At 31.6% G+C, this 15,754-nt stretch overlaps 1 protein-coding gene and 1 pseudogene across 1 annotated transcript in view; one reads left to right on the top strand and one right to left on the bottom strand.

The window, feature by feature from the left end:
- Positions 1–15,754, top strand: part of LOC133203329 (uncharacterized) — a 139,351-nt pseudogene that overhangs the window by 96,594 nt on the left and 27,003 nt on the right.
- LOC133203344 (uncharacterized) overlaps positions 1–15,754 on the bottom strand; it is a 41,238-nt gene that overhangs the window by 22,144 nt on the left and 3,340 nt on the right. The window contains exons 2-4 of the mRNA XM_061339141.1: positions 11,586–11,826; positions 10,062–10,217; positions 4,019–4,150 (exon numbers count right to left, since the gene is read on the bottom strand). Coding sequence (XP_061195125.1) covers positions 4,019–4,150; positions 10,062–10,217; positions 11,586–11,826 — 529 coding nt within the window. The remainder of the gene's footprint in view (positions 1–4,018; positions 4,151–10,061; positions 10,218–11,585; positions 11,827–15,754) is intronic.

Below are 15,754 nucleotides of genomic sequence, written 5' to 3'. Positions count from 1 at the left end.
TGACATTATTTATTTCGGAAATCTGTTTTTGCAGTCAATATATATTATATACATTTATACATTGTAGATGGAATTGTAGCCGTCTTAATCATTTTCTTGATTGTAACTTCCCTTTAAAAAGCGTTTTTACACATTGATGGAAAATTTATGCAAAAATGAAAACAATTACGCGCACAAAAATAAAGTAATATTTTGCACCTAATTGTGTGCACTTCTACCGATCACTTTTCAATGTATTTTTCCTAGTGAACCAAACACCTAAGAAATCTACAGTATGTAAAAAAAAATAATAACAATTCCTCGCAAATAAAAAAAGTAACTTATTTTTTATTGTTTGTTTGATCATTCGGTCAAGAGAAAATTTTTTGTTTGTTTTTTTTAATGAAGCAACAGTGACAAGAACGTAAAAAGAATGGTAGACGAAATGAAAGCATGCGGGATTTATAAAATCAATCTCATTTGTTTAAAAGTGTTATAGTGAATATTTAAAATATTAATTGTATTCAATTAGGAAAATTTAAAGGAAAAAAAACAACAACATATGTACGCTTATTCTTTTACCAAAAAAATTACAGAAATGCCCTTTATGACGACGCAACCAAATTTTTTTTATCCTTATTATACAGTGTTTGTTGATATGTTCGATTTATTTCCAAGTTATTGAACCGTAAGGCGATGGTGTACAAAATAAGATAATAAATAGACAACGAATTTTTAAATTGAAAGTACATGTAGTAGTACATACAGAAAGTAAATTAAAAAAAAGATACAGTTATTAAGACGACTAGTTACATTTAATAACAAAAATACAGCTGTAAAAAGGAAATATTTATAACAGTTTTAACTTAAAGAAAACTTATCAAAAAATGCTTGCGACACTGTCCTTCCATTTGTATAAAATAAAGAGATTACAATAAAGAAATAAACGACTTTATGAAGTAGCCAATCATAAACAAAAGCGTACAGGCTCCGCCCACGTAATTTACATACCGTTCACCAAAGCGTACCGTTCACAAAACGAACCGTTCCGTGAAAGAAGCGTACCGTACCGTGCACAAAGCGAACCGTACCGTACACAAAACGAACCGTACCGTGCAAGAAGCGTACCGTACCGTGCACAAAACGAAACGAACCGAACCGTGCAAGTGGTGTAGTAGCACGTTTTAGGGTCTGTAATATATTTCTCAAAATATCAATGATTTGATAAAGGTTTTAAGAAAAAGAATAATTTTATGTTCATTATTTTCAAACGTTTATGTCTTGATAAAGACTAAAATAATATTACATTTTTCCCTTCTGTAATTTAAACAAATGTATAATTATGTAAAATGATTCAAATTAATTACACGTATGTGTTACACTTTATACTGGATTACTAAACATCATAAAAGCCCGTACAAAGATGCATTGCCGTGTCCAACAATACTGTACCAAGCCCCTGTCTTTACTCCTTACAAAAATATTAATCTTTGTCAAGTTGTAACTTCAGACGTACTGTGCTACAGCAAATTCTAGAAGTGGTGTAAATCAGATGTGATTTTCAGAAACTCCGAGGAACTTTTAGAAAATTTAGTCATCATTTTTTCTAGTCAGTACCACAACATAAAAAAATATCAAAACGTATGACTTTTCTTCACTTAAAGCATATACAAATGTACAACAATGCCTCGTTATAAATTCTCGATGAAACAATGCATTTTCACTCTATATTCAACAGAACTCTGCTCTAACACCAAACCCCTAACTCAGGGTCTATTATTTTCATAACTTTAAAAAACGGCACCCTTGCTCATCATAACCGTAATCGTTATAACCATCATCATAACCAAATCATATACGTCCCTGTCGAAATAAACAATTAAAGACTCTGAAATCCTTTTGGTGTGTATTATATATGTATCAAACAGGAATAAGAATAATTTTGTTTCTAAAGTATTAATTTAAAATAAGTTATCATAGTAAGTGGGGGGATCTTGATTTCCATGGGGTATTCATCAGGATCATCCTACGTAGAAAAGCACCCGATTTCAATTGTTGTGCCAAATTAAGGAGGATGGATCCTGCCATCAAAAGTAATGAGAATTTTTTATCAAGTATATTTTTAGAATTTATACACATAGCTTAATTAAAAATCAAAACAAAAATTGGGAGTCAATGCGCATCCTTTGGCACTACAGAGCATTTAGTTTGACCTTTTTGCACTGTACGTCTTACACATAAATCAATTTTTAAAGTTTTTCCTCCAATATTTTCTATTCAAATAAATTATGGGAACAAACACAGTCTTAATTCATATTGAATAGACACATTAAAATTTGGGAGAATGAAAAGAAATTCAAATTACTCCGCATGTTTAATTATTTGACCTTTTTGCACTAAAAAAAATTCATTTTTCTGGCATTAAAAATTTAACAAGCAAAAAAAAAAAAAATCATTTGAAAGTAATGACATTTTAATGAATTTAAAAAGAACGGTTAAAAGTATCATACATTCAGAAAAGAAAATTGAAAGTGGGGGTCTGTGATGTTAATTTTTAGATATTACTAAAATAATGCTAATTTTAAGCTTAAATTAGTGCTATTTTTTTCTTGATTTTCACAATACATTTGCTATATTTATCAAATATGATGATAGAATTCATGACAGTTTATTTACTGTACAATTTAGGACCAGTATAAAACACTTCACTGCACATAATAACTGTGTGCAGAGTGCATGTAAAAATAGGAATCCAAACTTAACATACTTTAAAAACTTCGAAAGAGAAAAAAAAATGATCATTTTCTTCTAAAAAAAAAAACAAACTTTCCACCACAAAATATAATTCATCAGTTAATGCTTTTGGTATGGAATTTAATCATGGAGTTTTAACTGAATATAATTAAATTGGCATTGTAGAATCCAAATTTATTGTAAGAATTAAAACATAATGCAGAATCTTTTTAAATATAGGTCAAAATAAAAATCTGCTCAAAAGCTCAGGAGCGAACCTCATTAACGACTAATTTCAACAGAGTCGATTACACTATAGAATCAAATAACTCATCTGTTAACATAATCACATTTATATCCACAAAAATGGCTAAAATTAACTCAATAAAATACGTTAAAATTACACTAAATCTAATGCGTTATTTAAATCAATGGGTCTTTGTGACGTCATATAACCTCAAAACGATAAACCGATAACAAATTATCAAGTGCACAAGTTTAAGCCTTCATTTCTCAGTTAAGCAAAGGCAATTTGTTTTACTAAATGTAATTTGGCAATCTTTCATACCTGTGTTCGTATGATCTTTAAAAAATTCATGCATTTTCACTATCATAAAACCGTACAGCAGATTATTTTAGAGGGAAGCTAATTTGGCTTATTTTAGCATTTTGGTAGTATCCCGCTAAAATTATAATCCCTTAATAATCAATATTCTTTTTAGTGTTCTTTTCCAAAGTACTGGAACGAACCCTGTGTCCACTTCAATAAATTACACTGAAATCATTGGCAAACATTTGAGCAAGCAAAACGCCAAATTTTACACCCGCCAAGGAAACTCACTATACAGTATGAAGAGCCCTGCCTTAATACTAGAGCCCCATGAAAATCACAAATTTGAAAGATGCACTTCTGTTCATCATAACCATGCATTTAGCATATCCATTAAATATCCACGAACAGAAGAATTTGTGCACTTTCATAATATTATCGATAGAGCCTCGCCTCAACACCATAAATTCTGACCCAGGGGCTATGAATTTTATACTTTTGAAAGAGGCATACTTGCTGATTATAAAAATGCGCTTCTTTGCTTAATACCCAGGAGAAGAGAAACGTTTCAAAGAAATAATGCATTTTCTTAATATGATCAACAAAGCACCCCCTTCATCAAAACCCCTCACCCTGCATGGGGCCACAAATTTCACAATTTTGGTAAAGGCGCCCCTTGCTTATCATAGTTTATCTGCTATAGAAGTTAGGACAAGATTTAAATGTAATATACCGCGTAATATAAATGTAACATACCGTAATATTCCTCCATATACATATTATTATTATCATCATCATCATCATCATCATCATTGTCGTAGTCGTAGTCTTCGTCGTTGTGTTCTAAAAGATGATAGTCGACATCATTATCAAATTCGCTGTTATTTCCTACAATGAAAAAGGTGTAGATAACGAATAAAGATTTAAGTCATAAACAGAGAAAATAATACGATTCTTTGACACTGAAAATCCCAGAGGTGGAAACAGGTGCTGCAGAGGCCTAAGCATCCCCTGTCGACTGGTTACACCCGCCGTGAGCCCTGTTGTAAAAATGGTATAAAACAATGACCTATAGACTGATTGGGAATATGTCAGTCAAACAACAACCCAATGATAGAGTGTATTTGCAAACAAAGTCTTTATAACGATCGTAGAAAAATGAGAAATGCCAATTTTAAACGAGATTATTGAAAGCTCTATAGCATCAACTTATCTGTCATAATGAATATTAAAAAAAAGGAATATTTAAAAAAGGCGATAACAATGATCAAACCAAAAATCCTATAAAAAGGTGAATTGAGAACAGGACTATTCTATTTACTGAATCATATGCAGTAATTGGGTATTTTCAAGACACAAATGAAAGCCCACATGACAGTATCTTGCTTTTACCTTTTTAACAACTCTTTGAATTATATTAAAAAGGTTTATCATGCTTTCAAAAGTAGTTGGATTTTTTTTTTCATCACGTATAATTTTAGTATCCACATAAAGGGCTTAATTAAAAATAAAAGCAAACAAAGTGGGTCAATATGCTTCTTTTGGCGTTAAAGGCATTTCATATGACCATTTTGCGTCTAACACATCAATCAATTTTTCCTCCAATATTTTCTTATTCAAATAAAATCATAGGATTAAATACAGTCATATTTTGTCTAGAATAAACATATTTAATTTGTGACACTTAAAACGTTTCAAAGTACTTCTCATAGTCACTTATTTGACCTTTCTGCACTCAAAAATTTCTTTTTTCAGGCTTTTAAAATTTAACAAGCAATAAAAAAAATTTAAATTGTAAAGGTTATACTGAAATTAACCAGAATGGTTAAAATACAATTTTCTTATACATTCCGAAAAGAAAATTAAAAGTGGGGTTCTATGATGTAAATTTTTAGATATTACAAATATAATGTAAATTCCAAGCTTACATTGGAGCTTTTTTTCTGAACTTTCACAATATATATTAATTGTATTTGTCACACTATGATGCAAAAATTCATGACAATTAATTTAATAAATAATTTGGGACCAGAATTTTACATTGCAGTGCACAAAAAACTCTGTATGCAGCCTGCATATGCATAGAAAAAATAGGAATCCAAACTTAACTGTACCGTTAATACTTCGAAAGAGAATAATTGTTGATTCCATACGCAAGAGTATGCTCCATGCATGAACAATTTCTAAATTGAGGCAATCTCTTCACAAACAAGTTGATTAACCAAGGATAACAGTCTCGTTTAAAGCCTTGTCACAAGTCTTTTGGTCCTATGACCAAAAGCTCAGGATCGAACCTCTTTAAATACATTTGCTTCACAGAGAAAAGATGTTGATGTTGGAGTTCATTAATTTTAAAAGAGGTTTGACAGGATTTAAGAGAGCATGTCACTAAGCATTGAGCTTCATGCTATATAAACATGGAAAGTGGAAAAAATTATTTCTAGCTCAAATTTTGTGAACATGATGCATATGAATAGTCTTTCAAAAAAACATACCTACCCAGGCATATGACCTCTTGTTTCCATGGCAACCAGGGACTTTGCTATATTTTATTACAGAAATACTTGAACTGCCTTGTCCTGTTATAATTCATGTATTTTACATCCAAACTCCATGTATAATTTTATAATGTGGGTCATAAAGTGCTTTGAAATACATTTTTCTGTTTTATAAGGAAAATTTATTTTGTAATTGATTTTTATTAGATTTTACCTATAGAATTATATTGCATGAAGAGCTACGTAGTTTGCAAAATCCAGACAACTTTAGAAAATTCTACATATATCTGTAGAAGGAGAATACTCTGTTCAATAAATTAAATAAATAAAATTGGGTAGACAATCAAGACTTTCAGAAAAATATCTGAATGAAATGTTGTAAAACACTGTTGAAAAATGATTGGATTACCTCCCTTGCAAGAGCTCTCTAGCAAAGGAGGTCAGAAAGAATGAAACAGACAACAATAGAGGAATTGCGGGAGAAAAAGGAAAACTTCCAACTTGGAGTAGTTGGACAAAAACAGATGGTGGTATGTTGAATTTTTTTTCATGTACATTTTTGGGTAAACTTTTGACAAGTTTATCTTTTTAAAACAAAATTAAAGATTAGGAAGGTACTCACAGATTCATTTCTCTTTCCCATGATGTGATACAAACACTGACTGCATAAGTGATGCAACATACCTACAGCTTGTGAGCAACCTGATATATGACCACTAATGTTTAATTCAGCAGTTGTTAGATTACTCTTAATGCAACTAAGGATATATAAATGCTATAGTGATATTTAAAATAATTAGAGATATGTCTATGATGTTTGTGAATATATATAGTGTATAAAGAGGTCATAGGGTCACACTGCAGGTAAGACTAAAGTCCCTAACCACACAAAAAAGTCATTCTTACTCACCCCTTCCTCTTTTATAAATCAGAGTTTATATTATTTCACATTAAAACTAAAACTTTGTTCAAATCAAATTTTTTTCTCCTGCATCTTCCATACAATCAATGCAACAAACATGTCAAATCAGGGTTTTTTTTTCCTACCAATTGCCAAAATGGATTGGGAATGGTACTGATACCAATTCAATGTTGAAAAATAGCATCGAATTTATTTACCTTTAAGTTTGGATGAAATAATAATATATCTTGACACAATGAAAAGTTATTCTACAGAAAACAATGGATTCTGTTGAATCTATATGAAAGGAAGTATGATAGAAAATGTGTAGGTAGTTTATAAATCAACATATGTCTGAGTGTTAATATAATTATGTAAAAGTGTGAATAAAACTTATGAATTGAAAAAAATATATATGAATTATTGGGTACAATTCCCAAGTTTATAAAATGTATATACTAGAGTAATCAATAAAATTATCATACCACTTCTCCATCTTCAGGAAACCAGACCTCATTATTTGGTCAAAAGAGAGTCATACATATGAAGGAGGAATTAAGTGATGTTTGTCTATGAAAATTGACCCCACCCCACCCCCACTCCAGAATCCAGAACTCCTATGTATATTTTGCAGCTTGTTCATATATCTGAATTGTTCCCTTGTCTGCATATATGTAACTGGTTCATGCTACATGTAAATATTAACATTGACTAGCATGGTGGAAATTATACATTCATACATGTATATCATAAATGCAACCTTTACAGAAGATAGGATGTACATGTGTGTTAATCTACTACTGTATCACTTATTCAGTAGTAATACATAAACTTTTGTTATTTTTACAGCTATCATAGATAGCTGAAGATGACACCCTGATCCTTTAAAGAAGCCACTGGAGGAAATACATCTTGATCGGAACCATTATTAAAGTTTAATCTTGTTTTACAATGTTCCAAATCAGATATCTGTCTAATAACCACATACAAGTAATCCCCAGAATTGAATTTGAAGGAATGGAGGATTGCACGTGTTATGTATTTTTTTGATGATATAGACAGTTAATACGTGCCCAAATCACAGGCAAAACTTGGACTTGCTTGGACTTTTTGTATTGTTTTTGAGCCTCATGTGTGTATAAACTGAATATTAAATGATCTAATGTAATGACTTTTGAAAAATTATGAAAATTCTTTTTGTATTTTTGAGCTATTAGGAAATGGGACTTGCAAGAATAAGTAGCCACTAAAATTCTATTTTTGGTTCTTAAGATTTTCCAAGTTAAAATTGGGGACTTGGAAGAACATTCTGATTTTATTTATTTTCTTAAGGACTAGTTGTCAAAGGTTGAAGCATTATTCATGTACTTTACAGAAACCTCCTCCTTAAAGAGAAAATTGACGGTTTTACAAAAGGGTCAAATTATATTTTTTTCATTTATTTAAAAAAAAAAAGGGGGGGGGTTGGGGGGGGGGGGTTAGGCTGAACTCTAAGGATGTTTTTAATGAATGTGGTCAAATTAATTTTTGTTGAATCATTTTTAGTCTAAATAAACATTGACTTTAGTTCAATCTGATGTGAATTAAGAGGTTTGAATGATATAAGCAGAGGGGGGGAAATAAAATAGATTTTTTTCATTGGATTTCTCCTGTAATTGCTTTCAGTAGTGTATTTATGGAACTATTGAAGGAGAAATTTTTAAAGGGGCATTAACCATAGCTGTACTTAATGGGCTTTTCTGTTAAAAAATTTGTGTTGTTGTTTTCATCATCTTAAACACTTCTGCATTTTCATCTTTAAATTTACTGAAAATACCATTGGACCATGCTTGACACTGAATATCCTTCAGTAAAGGGGTTTATTTCAAGTTCGTTCAAATAAGTGGCCGAGCTCCTTCCCAAGAAGAGATAATCAGGGAAAGCCAAAAATAGGGTGGGGTCATTTATATTTGCATAAATCTTAAGAAAAAAGATGATGTGAAAGCTTCCTGATATATCAAATAATGGCCATTGGTTTTAGGGTGAAACCACAACAGGGAATCAAAGTATATAGGCAAAAAATAAAAACAGCGAAGCCAGGATTTGTCATATTATGCAAGGAATTCTCAGGTAGTGCAGATGTCATTGTGTACTAATTGTGATCCCAGGGGCTAAGAAGAGGCTAAAATGGAGACTAAATGAGAATACATGTACACATTTTCAGATATTCTTTTCAAGAATAGCAAAACCAAACTAAATCATATCAATTAATTTGCAAAGATTCCCAAGTTATTTAGATTTTAGTTTTTTCCATCAGATTGTCAACCTCTAGGTATGGATGGGACTAAAATTTTACATAGTTCAGTGGAGGAAAATTTTAGGGAACATTAAGGTCATTTTAATCTTTATTGATGTTGAAGCATCATTATTTAGTGTTGAATGAAGGTTGTTCATGATGCATTACTTTGCACATGTTTCAAATACATGTATTTCAAGAACAGATCATAACAGATAAAATTTTTAACTTTGACCTCAATTAATTAACTGACCTTGCCATTGGGGTCAAGGTCAACAGTAGAGCATGAATTTATCTTCTTTAATTGTCTAACAGTATACACTGTGCATCAATGTATGAAATATTTGGAGCAAGGTTGAAAATATCAAGAACCATGTAGATTTAGATAAGAAATTATTAGACATAGAATATATAATACAGAATATTTGACCTTGGGGTCAAAGGTCAAAGTGAGGAGAAGGTCATAGTAGTGAATGACTCATTTCCTGTTACAACTGCACCCATGTGGAATAAGGATATCTTGTTTCTGAAAGGACAAATTACTTCTAGTAATCTGAATTGTTAACAGGAATCATCTTAAAATGCCCAAATTTGCATATTTTTGAATCTCCATGGCAACAATGTTTTTGAAAGTCTACCCAATTTTATTTTTTAATTTTTTTGTATACTCAAACAGTTACAAAATTTCATTATAGAGTTTACAAGCAGTTGTACGGATTTTTGTCAAATGCCTTTTAAAAATGTCTTAAATTCAGCTATTTTTTCAATGCTAAACTTGTCGCTTTTTCCCATTGCCATAGCAACGTAACGGAAGAACTTAATCCAATTTAATCAGGCAAAGTAGAACTATCAATTTAGTCATCTTTAAAAAATGGGTAGTTTCAAACCATTTTTTGAGAACATTTGTGTGAAAAATACATTTAATTATGTCAGTATTTGCCCGTTTTGAATGTGAAAAATTGTTCTGGTAACTAAGGAAATGTTTTTCCTTGGATACGACTAAGTGATTATGGTTGAAATCATTAATTTTGTATTTTTCATGTTATTTGTGACAGAAATAATCCAAACACACTGTTTTTAAAAAAAATCATATTTTTGACTTTCCATAGAAAGCTCAATGCTTACTGACATGCTCTCTTAAAGATCTACCGTTATAATCTTCTTCGTTATCACCATCATCATCATCATCATCATCATCATCATCATCGCCTTCATTGTCGTCATCATCATGGTCGTAAAGTTCGTCATTATTGAAATCATTTTCAAATTCGCTGTTATTTCCTACAATAAAAATAATTATGAAAACGAACAGTGATCAAAGCCATAAAACATTTTTGTGCCAAGTTGTGACGTTGACTTGAAATCACAAGAACGAAGTTTCATGTACGTTGTTATTGTTATCATCACTATTCATTTTTGTCTGTACTGTAGATCACCAAATTTTAGTGACAGTTTATTTTCGCGAGAAAGTTATTTGGTATATATAAGCGGGACAAAATTTCACAAATTCTGGACATTGTTGTATATAATCTATACTAATGAAAATATACATGAGAATGAAATTTTCGCGAGCAGACGGTCTCGCCTTATTACGCAAAAATGAAGTTCTCGGCAATAAAAAGTGATAAACACTATTGCAAACTATATCAAGAATAATATATATATATATATATATATATATATATATATATATATATATATATATATATATATATATATATATATATATATATATATATATATATATATATATATATATATATATATATATATATATATATATATATATTACATTTTCAATAGTGAAATACTGTGATTTATGTATTGAATTAAAGTGATGTTCTCTCACAGTGTGAAATGATACCAAAATGATATTCTCTCACAGTGTGAAAGGATATCAAAGTAAGTCAAAATAATTTCTGGCCTGCCATAAGATAGAGATAGTAATTAACCATCTTGATAGAGCTAAAACTGCCAATTTCTTCCCAAATATATTGCTAAAATCCATGCTATGTAATGTTTTTAATCTCACAACTGCTACACTGTAAGCTATGACGTTTCAACCGCTCAACTATGATGTCAAGCCTAAAACACTGTGTTAAGAAAAGACAGAGGCAAAGGGAAAATCAAAGAAAATGTAACAAACAGAAAATGCAATGTTTTGTTGATGAATATGGAATTTATTTCACTCGTGAGACAAGATTTTTTGATATTTTCACTCGTGCTTCGCACTCGTGTAAATATAAAAAAAAATCCTGTCCCACTTATGAAATAAATTCCATATTCATCTACAAAACATTGAATATCCTCTCTCTCTCTCTCTCTCTCTCTCTCTCTCTCTCTATATATATATATATATATATATATATATATATAACTTTTTATTTCAAAAGCAACCTACATTTCGCTTTACAAAAGTGAATGCGAGAATTCTGAGCAAAAAGGTTAGAAGGGTACGGTATCAACCTCTTGTCTTGTGTAGGATGTACGTGAGTGGACGAAAGGATTTGAATTCTATCAGATTATCGTTTTCTTGAAATTTCCTTGAATTAAACTTAATATGCATTTTTAATCAAAAAATATATGCAGATATTCTAGTTAATTCCTTTTAAATTATGAGTTTGAACATGACTTTAATTTTATATGTACCAAGATAGTCATCATCATCACCATCATCACTATCATCATTTTCCTCTTCATCAGCGTCATCTTCATTGTAGTCATCGTAATCGTAATCTTGGTCATCATAATAATCATCTCTGAGGTCGTTTGAAGATTCATTATCATTCTCAACAAATGAATTCAATGATTTGTCTGTAGATGTTGATGGATCATGACCTTTAGGTGTCTGCAAGTCACCGGAGCTTGTCCTCGATCTCTTTTTGGGGATCTGAATTTTAAAGAAAAATATTTTAGATTTTTATGATGTGTAGCGCAAATAAGATCATAATTCGACATAATTTTATTTATCCAATACTCTTTCATTCATTAACCCAGCAAATGATGTCTTTAGTTGATAAAAACCAATATCATTTACTAGATGCTGTCATGAGACAGTAATACCCGCACTAAGGTGTTTGCCTCTAAATGCACACTCCTTCATATTGGGCTTACCAAGGAAAAAGTCCAAATAATTCTATAATTTACACAGTACATGTATTCGTCAAATCGAGCATAAAATGCTCAGGTGACCATGTGACCCATGAACCTCTTATACGCATTTCATATACTTAATTCATTACCAGTCTGAAATAACAGAATTTAATTAATGATGTAAATTAGGTTTTGATAAAAGGGGGGGGATATAAATTTTGGCCCATAATTGGAACTTTTTAAATTTATTTTCTCAACAACAAATAATATTATTTTAGTACAAAGCATTTTTGATGAATTTATCAAAATGTGCAAACTTTTTTTAGTATTTGATTAGGCAAGAACCTCCTTGAAAAGCCATACCCAATCAATTTTTTACACCCCCCCCCCCACCCCCAACACACACACACACACACACAATTTGCCTGTTTTTGGAAATAGGCCTAGATGGCAAAGTTATGTTAAAACATCGTTTGTTATGATAATTTAAAATTTGTTCTTGTACTGTACATGTATGTAAACACCTTTTTGAAAATTTCTACATCACATTGGGCTTGCGTCACCCTACCAGTACTAGTACTAGTTTTACCATTATCATTTTTAGATTGCACATGCCATGTGACATGGTGCAGTGTTACATGTAGATCTATATCAGTGGAAATTAATTCATTTTGTGTTTTAATTGGATTATATTTCATGAAGTTGACAGGACCTATGACAGTCGGTAAGTACAAGTTAAGTATAGATTGGGGTAAAATAAACCGAAATGCAAATGGTTAGGTTAAAGTTTAAAAAGGATCAAAGATCATCGGCAATCTCCTATGCAGAGTTGTCATTCATTTCTCTCTCAGACACTGAATGTATGAGCCGATGGTAGAGAGTGGATCATCGAATGCCACAATAGACGAATTTCACATTCTGAAGAGTTATCTCCCGTTGTCGACATTACATTCAGTTACAGGCACAGATCCAGGAATTTTTTTCCCGGGGGGGGGGGGGGGGGTCCACACCTCGGTCCAAAAAAATTCCAGCCCAGAATTTCCTGAGGAGCAAAAAAAACAAACAAACAAACAAACAAAATAAAAACAATGATGGTGGGGTCCATGTTTTTAAAGGGGGAGGGCATCCAAAGTCATTTTTTATTTGCTTCTGTAAATCAGTATATATAATCCTATTTAAATAACTCTGCAAATTCCAGGGGGGGGGGGGGGTTTCCAATCTCCCTAGCCACTCCCTGTCCCTGAAATGACAAATGATCATGTGACTCCTAAATAGTAGAAAACTTTTCCATTTGACTATACATAATTTTGTTTCTTGTGTTATTATGTCATGTACATTTAATGGTTTAAGGTTATGAACCCCTGGAGGTCATCCCCACTCTCTTAATGAACTGGAAATGTTCATAATATGACTACATCAAACTAAATAAAAGTGCATCAATGATAAGATTACTTGACATTTCATTCATGAATTTGGGTCAACCCATGTACCCTCCTAGAATTAGGAATGAAAATCATTCAAAGAGATGAACCATTAAACTATTTGTATATATTCACATTTTTTTTATGTCAAACCAAAGTATTAGACTAGTTTGCATACATGAACAAACAGGGGTCTTGGAAGGGGAAGGGGCAAGGGGAAGGAGTTATCTCTTTACATCTTAATCGTTGAAAATTCCTAAAATGAATGTTAACCTCAAATCCGACTTGTACATCTTCATTATTTTTAAGTGGTGGTGTCTCCGTATGAGTGAAAAATTCCCAAGAGGGACATTTAACAACAAACAAACATTAATGACTTAAAAAACACAATAAACATGTATATGTTTATTAGTCAACGGATATACTTCTGATCATATCTCTTGTTCTCCCTTGAATCAGAAGTGATGATATAAATATTTTAAGAATGATTAAGAGTTGAAAAGGTTGTGCATTTTAAAATTCACTAAGCTCTGTGGTTGAATTAGCTATACCAGTTTAGCTTATTTTGCTACTCAAAGCACCTTGACTAACTATTTTTAATCATACTGTTTTCTGAAATGTGAAGTTTTTTCAACATGGATACAAGTCATACCTTTTCAGCTTCTGAAAACAATGCATGAAAAAAAAACTGCTTTTCAAATACTGTAACTCTTTCCAAGTACTTGTGATCATCAGTTTTTAGCTCACTTGAGTTTTTCTGGTTTTCTGATCACATTTTGTTTGTCATCCATCTGTCCGCCTGTAAACTTTTCACATTTTTGTCTTCTTCACTAGAACCGCTGGGCCGATTTCAACCAACCCTGCCACAAAGCATCTTCGGGTAAAGGGGATTCAAGTTTGTTCAAGTGAAGGGTCACACCCTCTTTCAAGGGGGGATAATCAAGAATTAATGAAAATTTGGTGGTATCATTTTAAAAAAGTCTTATCAAGAACCACTGACTGGGCCCAAAAAGTTGAAACTTTCTTTACATAGACAGTGTAGCTTCAAATTTGTTAAAATTATGACCCACTGGGGTAGGTTGGGGCCACATATGGGGATCCAATGATTTACATAGAAAAATGCAGGGGATTTTTTCCATCATATATCTTCTTCTCATGAACAGCAAGGGCATTATTGTCGTCCGTTTTCACAAAAGGGACCTAGGGGACATTAAATCTCATTTGTCTGTCAGTCTGTCCGTTTGTCAGTCTGTCCGTCTGTCACAATGAATTTAACCTTGGTCATAACTTCTGAATAATAAGAGAGAGGGCTTTCATATTTCACATGTACATTACCTACAAGAACTTTCTAAACATACCATGATTTTTGAACCCATGACCTTGACCTTGAAGTTTGACCTACTTTTCAAAAAATTTAACATTATTTTAAATGATCATTTTGAAAGAGAAAAGATAGGGCGTTCATATTATACATGTATATTACCTGTGACAAGACCTTTCTAAATATATCATGACTTTTGACTCTGTGACATTGACCTTGAAGTTTAACCTACTTTTCAAAAATGTTATATTTCCTCATAACTTTTGATTGAGAAGAGATAGGACTTTTATATTTGACATGTACATTACCTGTAACAAGATGTTTCCAAGCATGCTATGATTTTTTTACCTAATTTTCAAAAATTTTAACTTTGGTGATTACTTTTGAATGACATATGATAAGGCCTGCATATTTGAAACAATATGTCATAAATAATGGCATCCCATCCACTAGGACACGGAAAGCAGGGGACCACAATTCTTTGAATTTGCTTGTTAGTCATTTTGATATGGAAACATCCTCATATAGTGTAGATTCAAGTTTTTTATGCCCTGCCATGAATATGGCCGAAGCATATAGTGTTTGTCATGTCCGACTTCAATAAAACGTCATATGCTGATACATACTGATGTAAGCTTTTCAACTGCATCAAAATTTTTGACCTTGACTTTTCCTTTGACCTTGACCTTACTTTTCTTAAATTAGTGTCTAGATCAGTTTTGAATAAACAATTCAAGATATATTTATCAAACTTCATATGCTGATATATACTGCTGAGAGATATCAATTGCATCAACTTTTTTGACCTTGACTTTTCCTTTGACCTTGACCTCACTTTTTTAAATTAGTGCTTATCTATGTTTTAAATAAACCATTTCTGATATTTTTATTGAACTTCTTTGCTAATAGTAAATACATACTGATGTAAGCTTTTCAACTGCATCAGCATTTTGACCTCAACCTTTCCTTTGACCTTGACCTCT

Source organism: Saccostrea echinata, unplaced genomic scaffold (genome assembly GCF_033153115.1).
Source record: "Saccostrea echinata isolate AGI-Se365-2 ecotype Australia unplaced genomic scaffold, CSIRO_AGI_Sech_v1 ptg000050l, whole genome shotgun sequence".
NCBI classification, from domain to species: Eukaryota; Metazoa; Mollusca; class Bivalvia; order Ostreida; family Ostreidae; genus Saccostrea; species Saccostrea echinata.
Note: the sequence above shows the minus strand (reverse complement) of the source record. Positions and strands in the feature narration are given on the sequence as shown.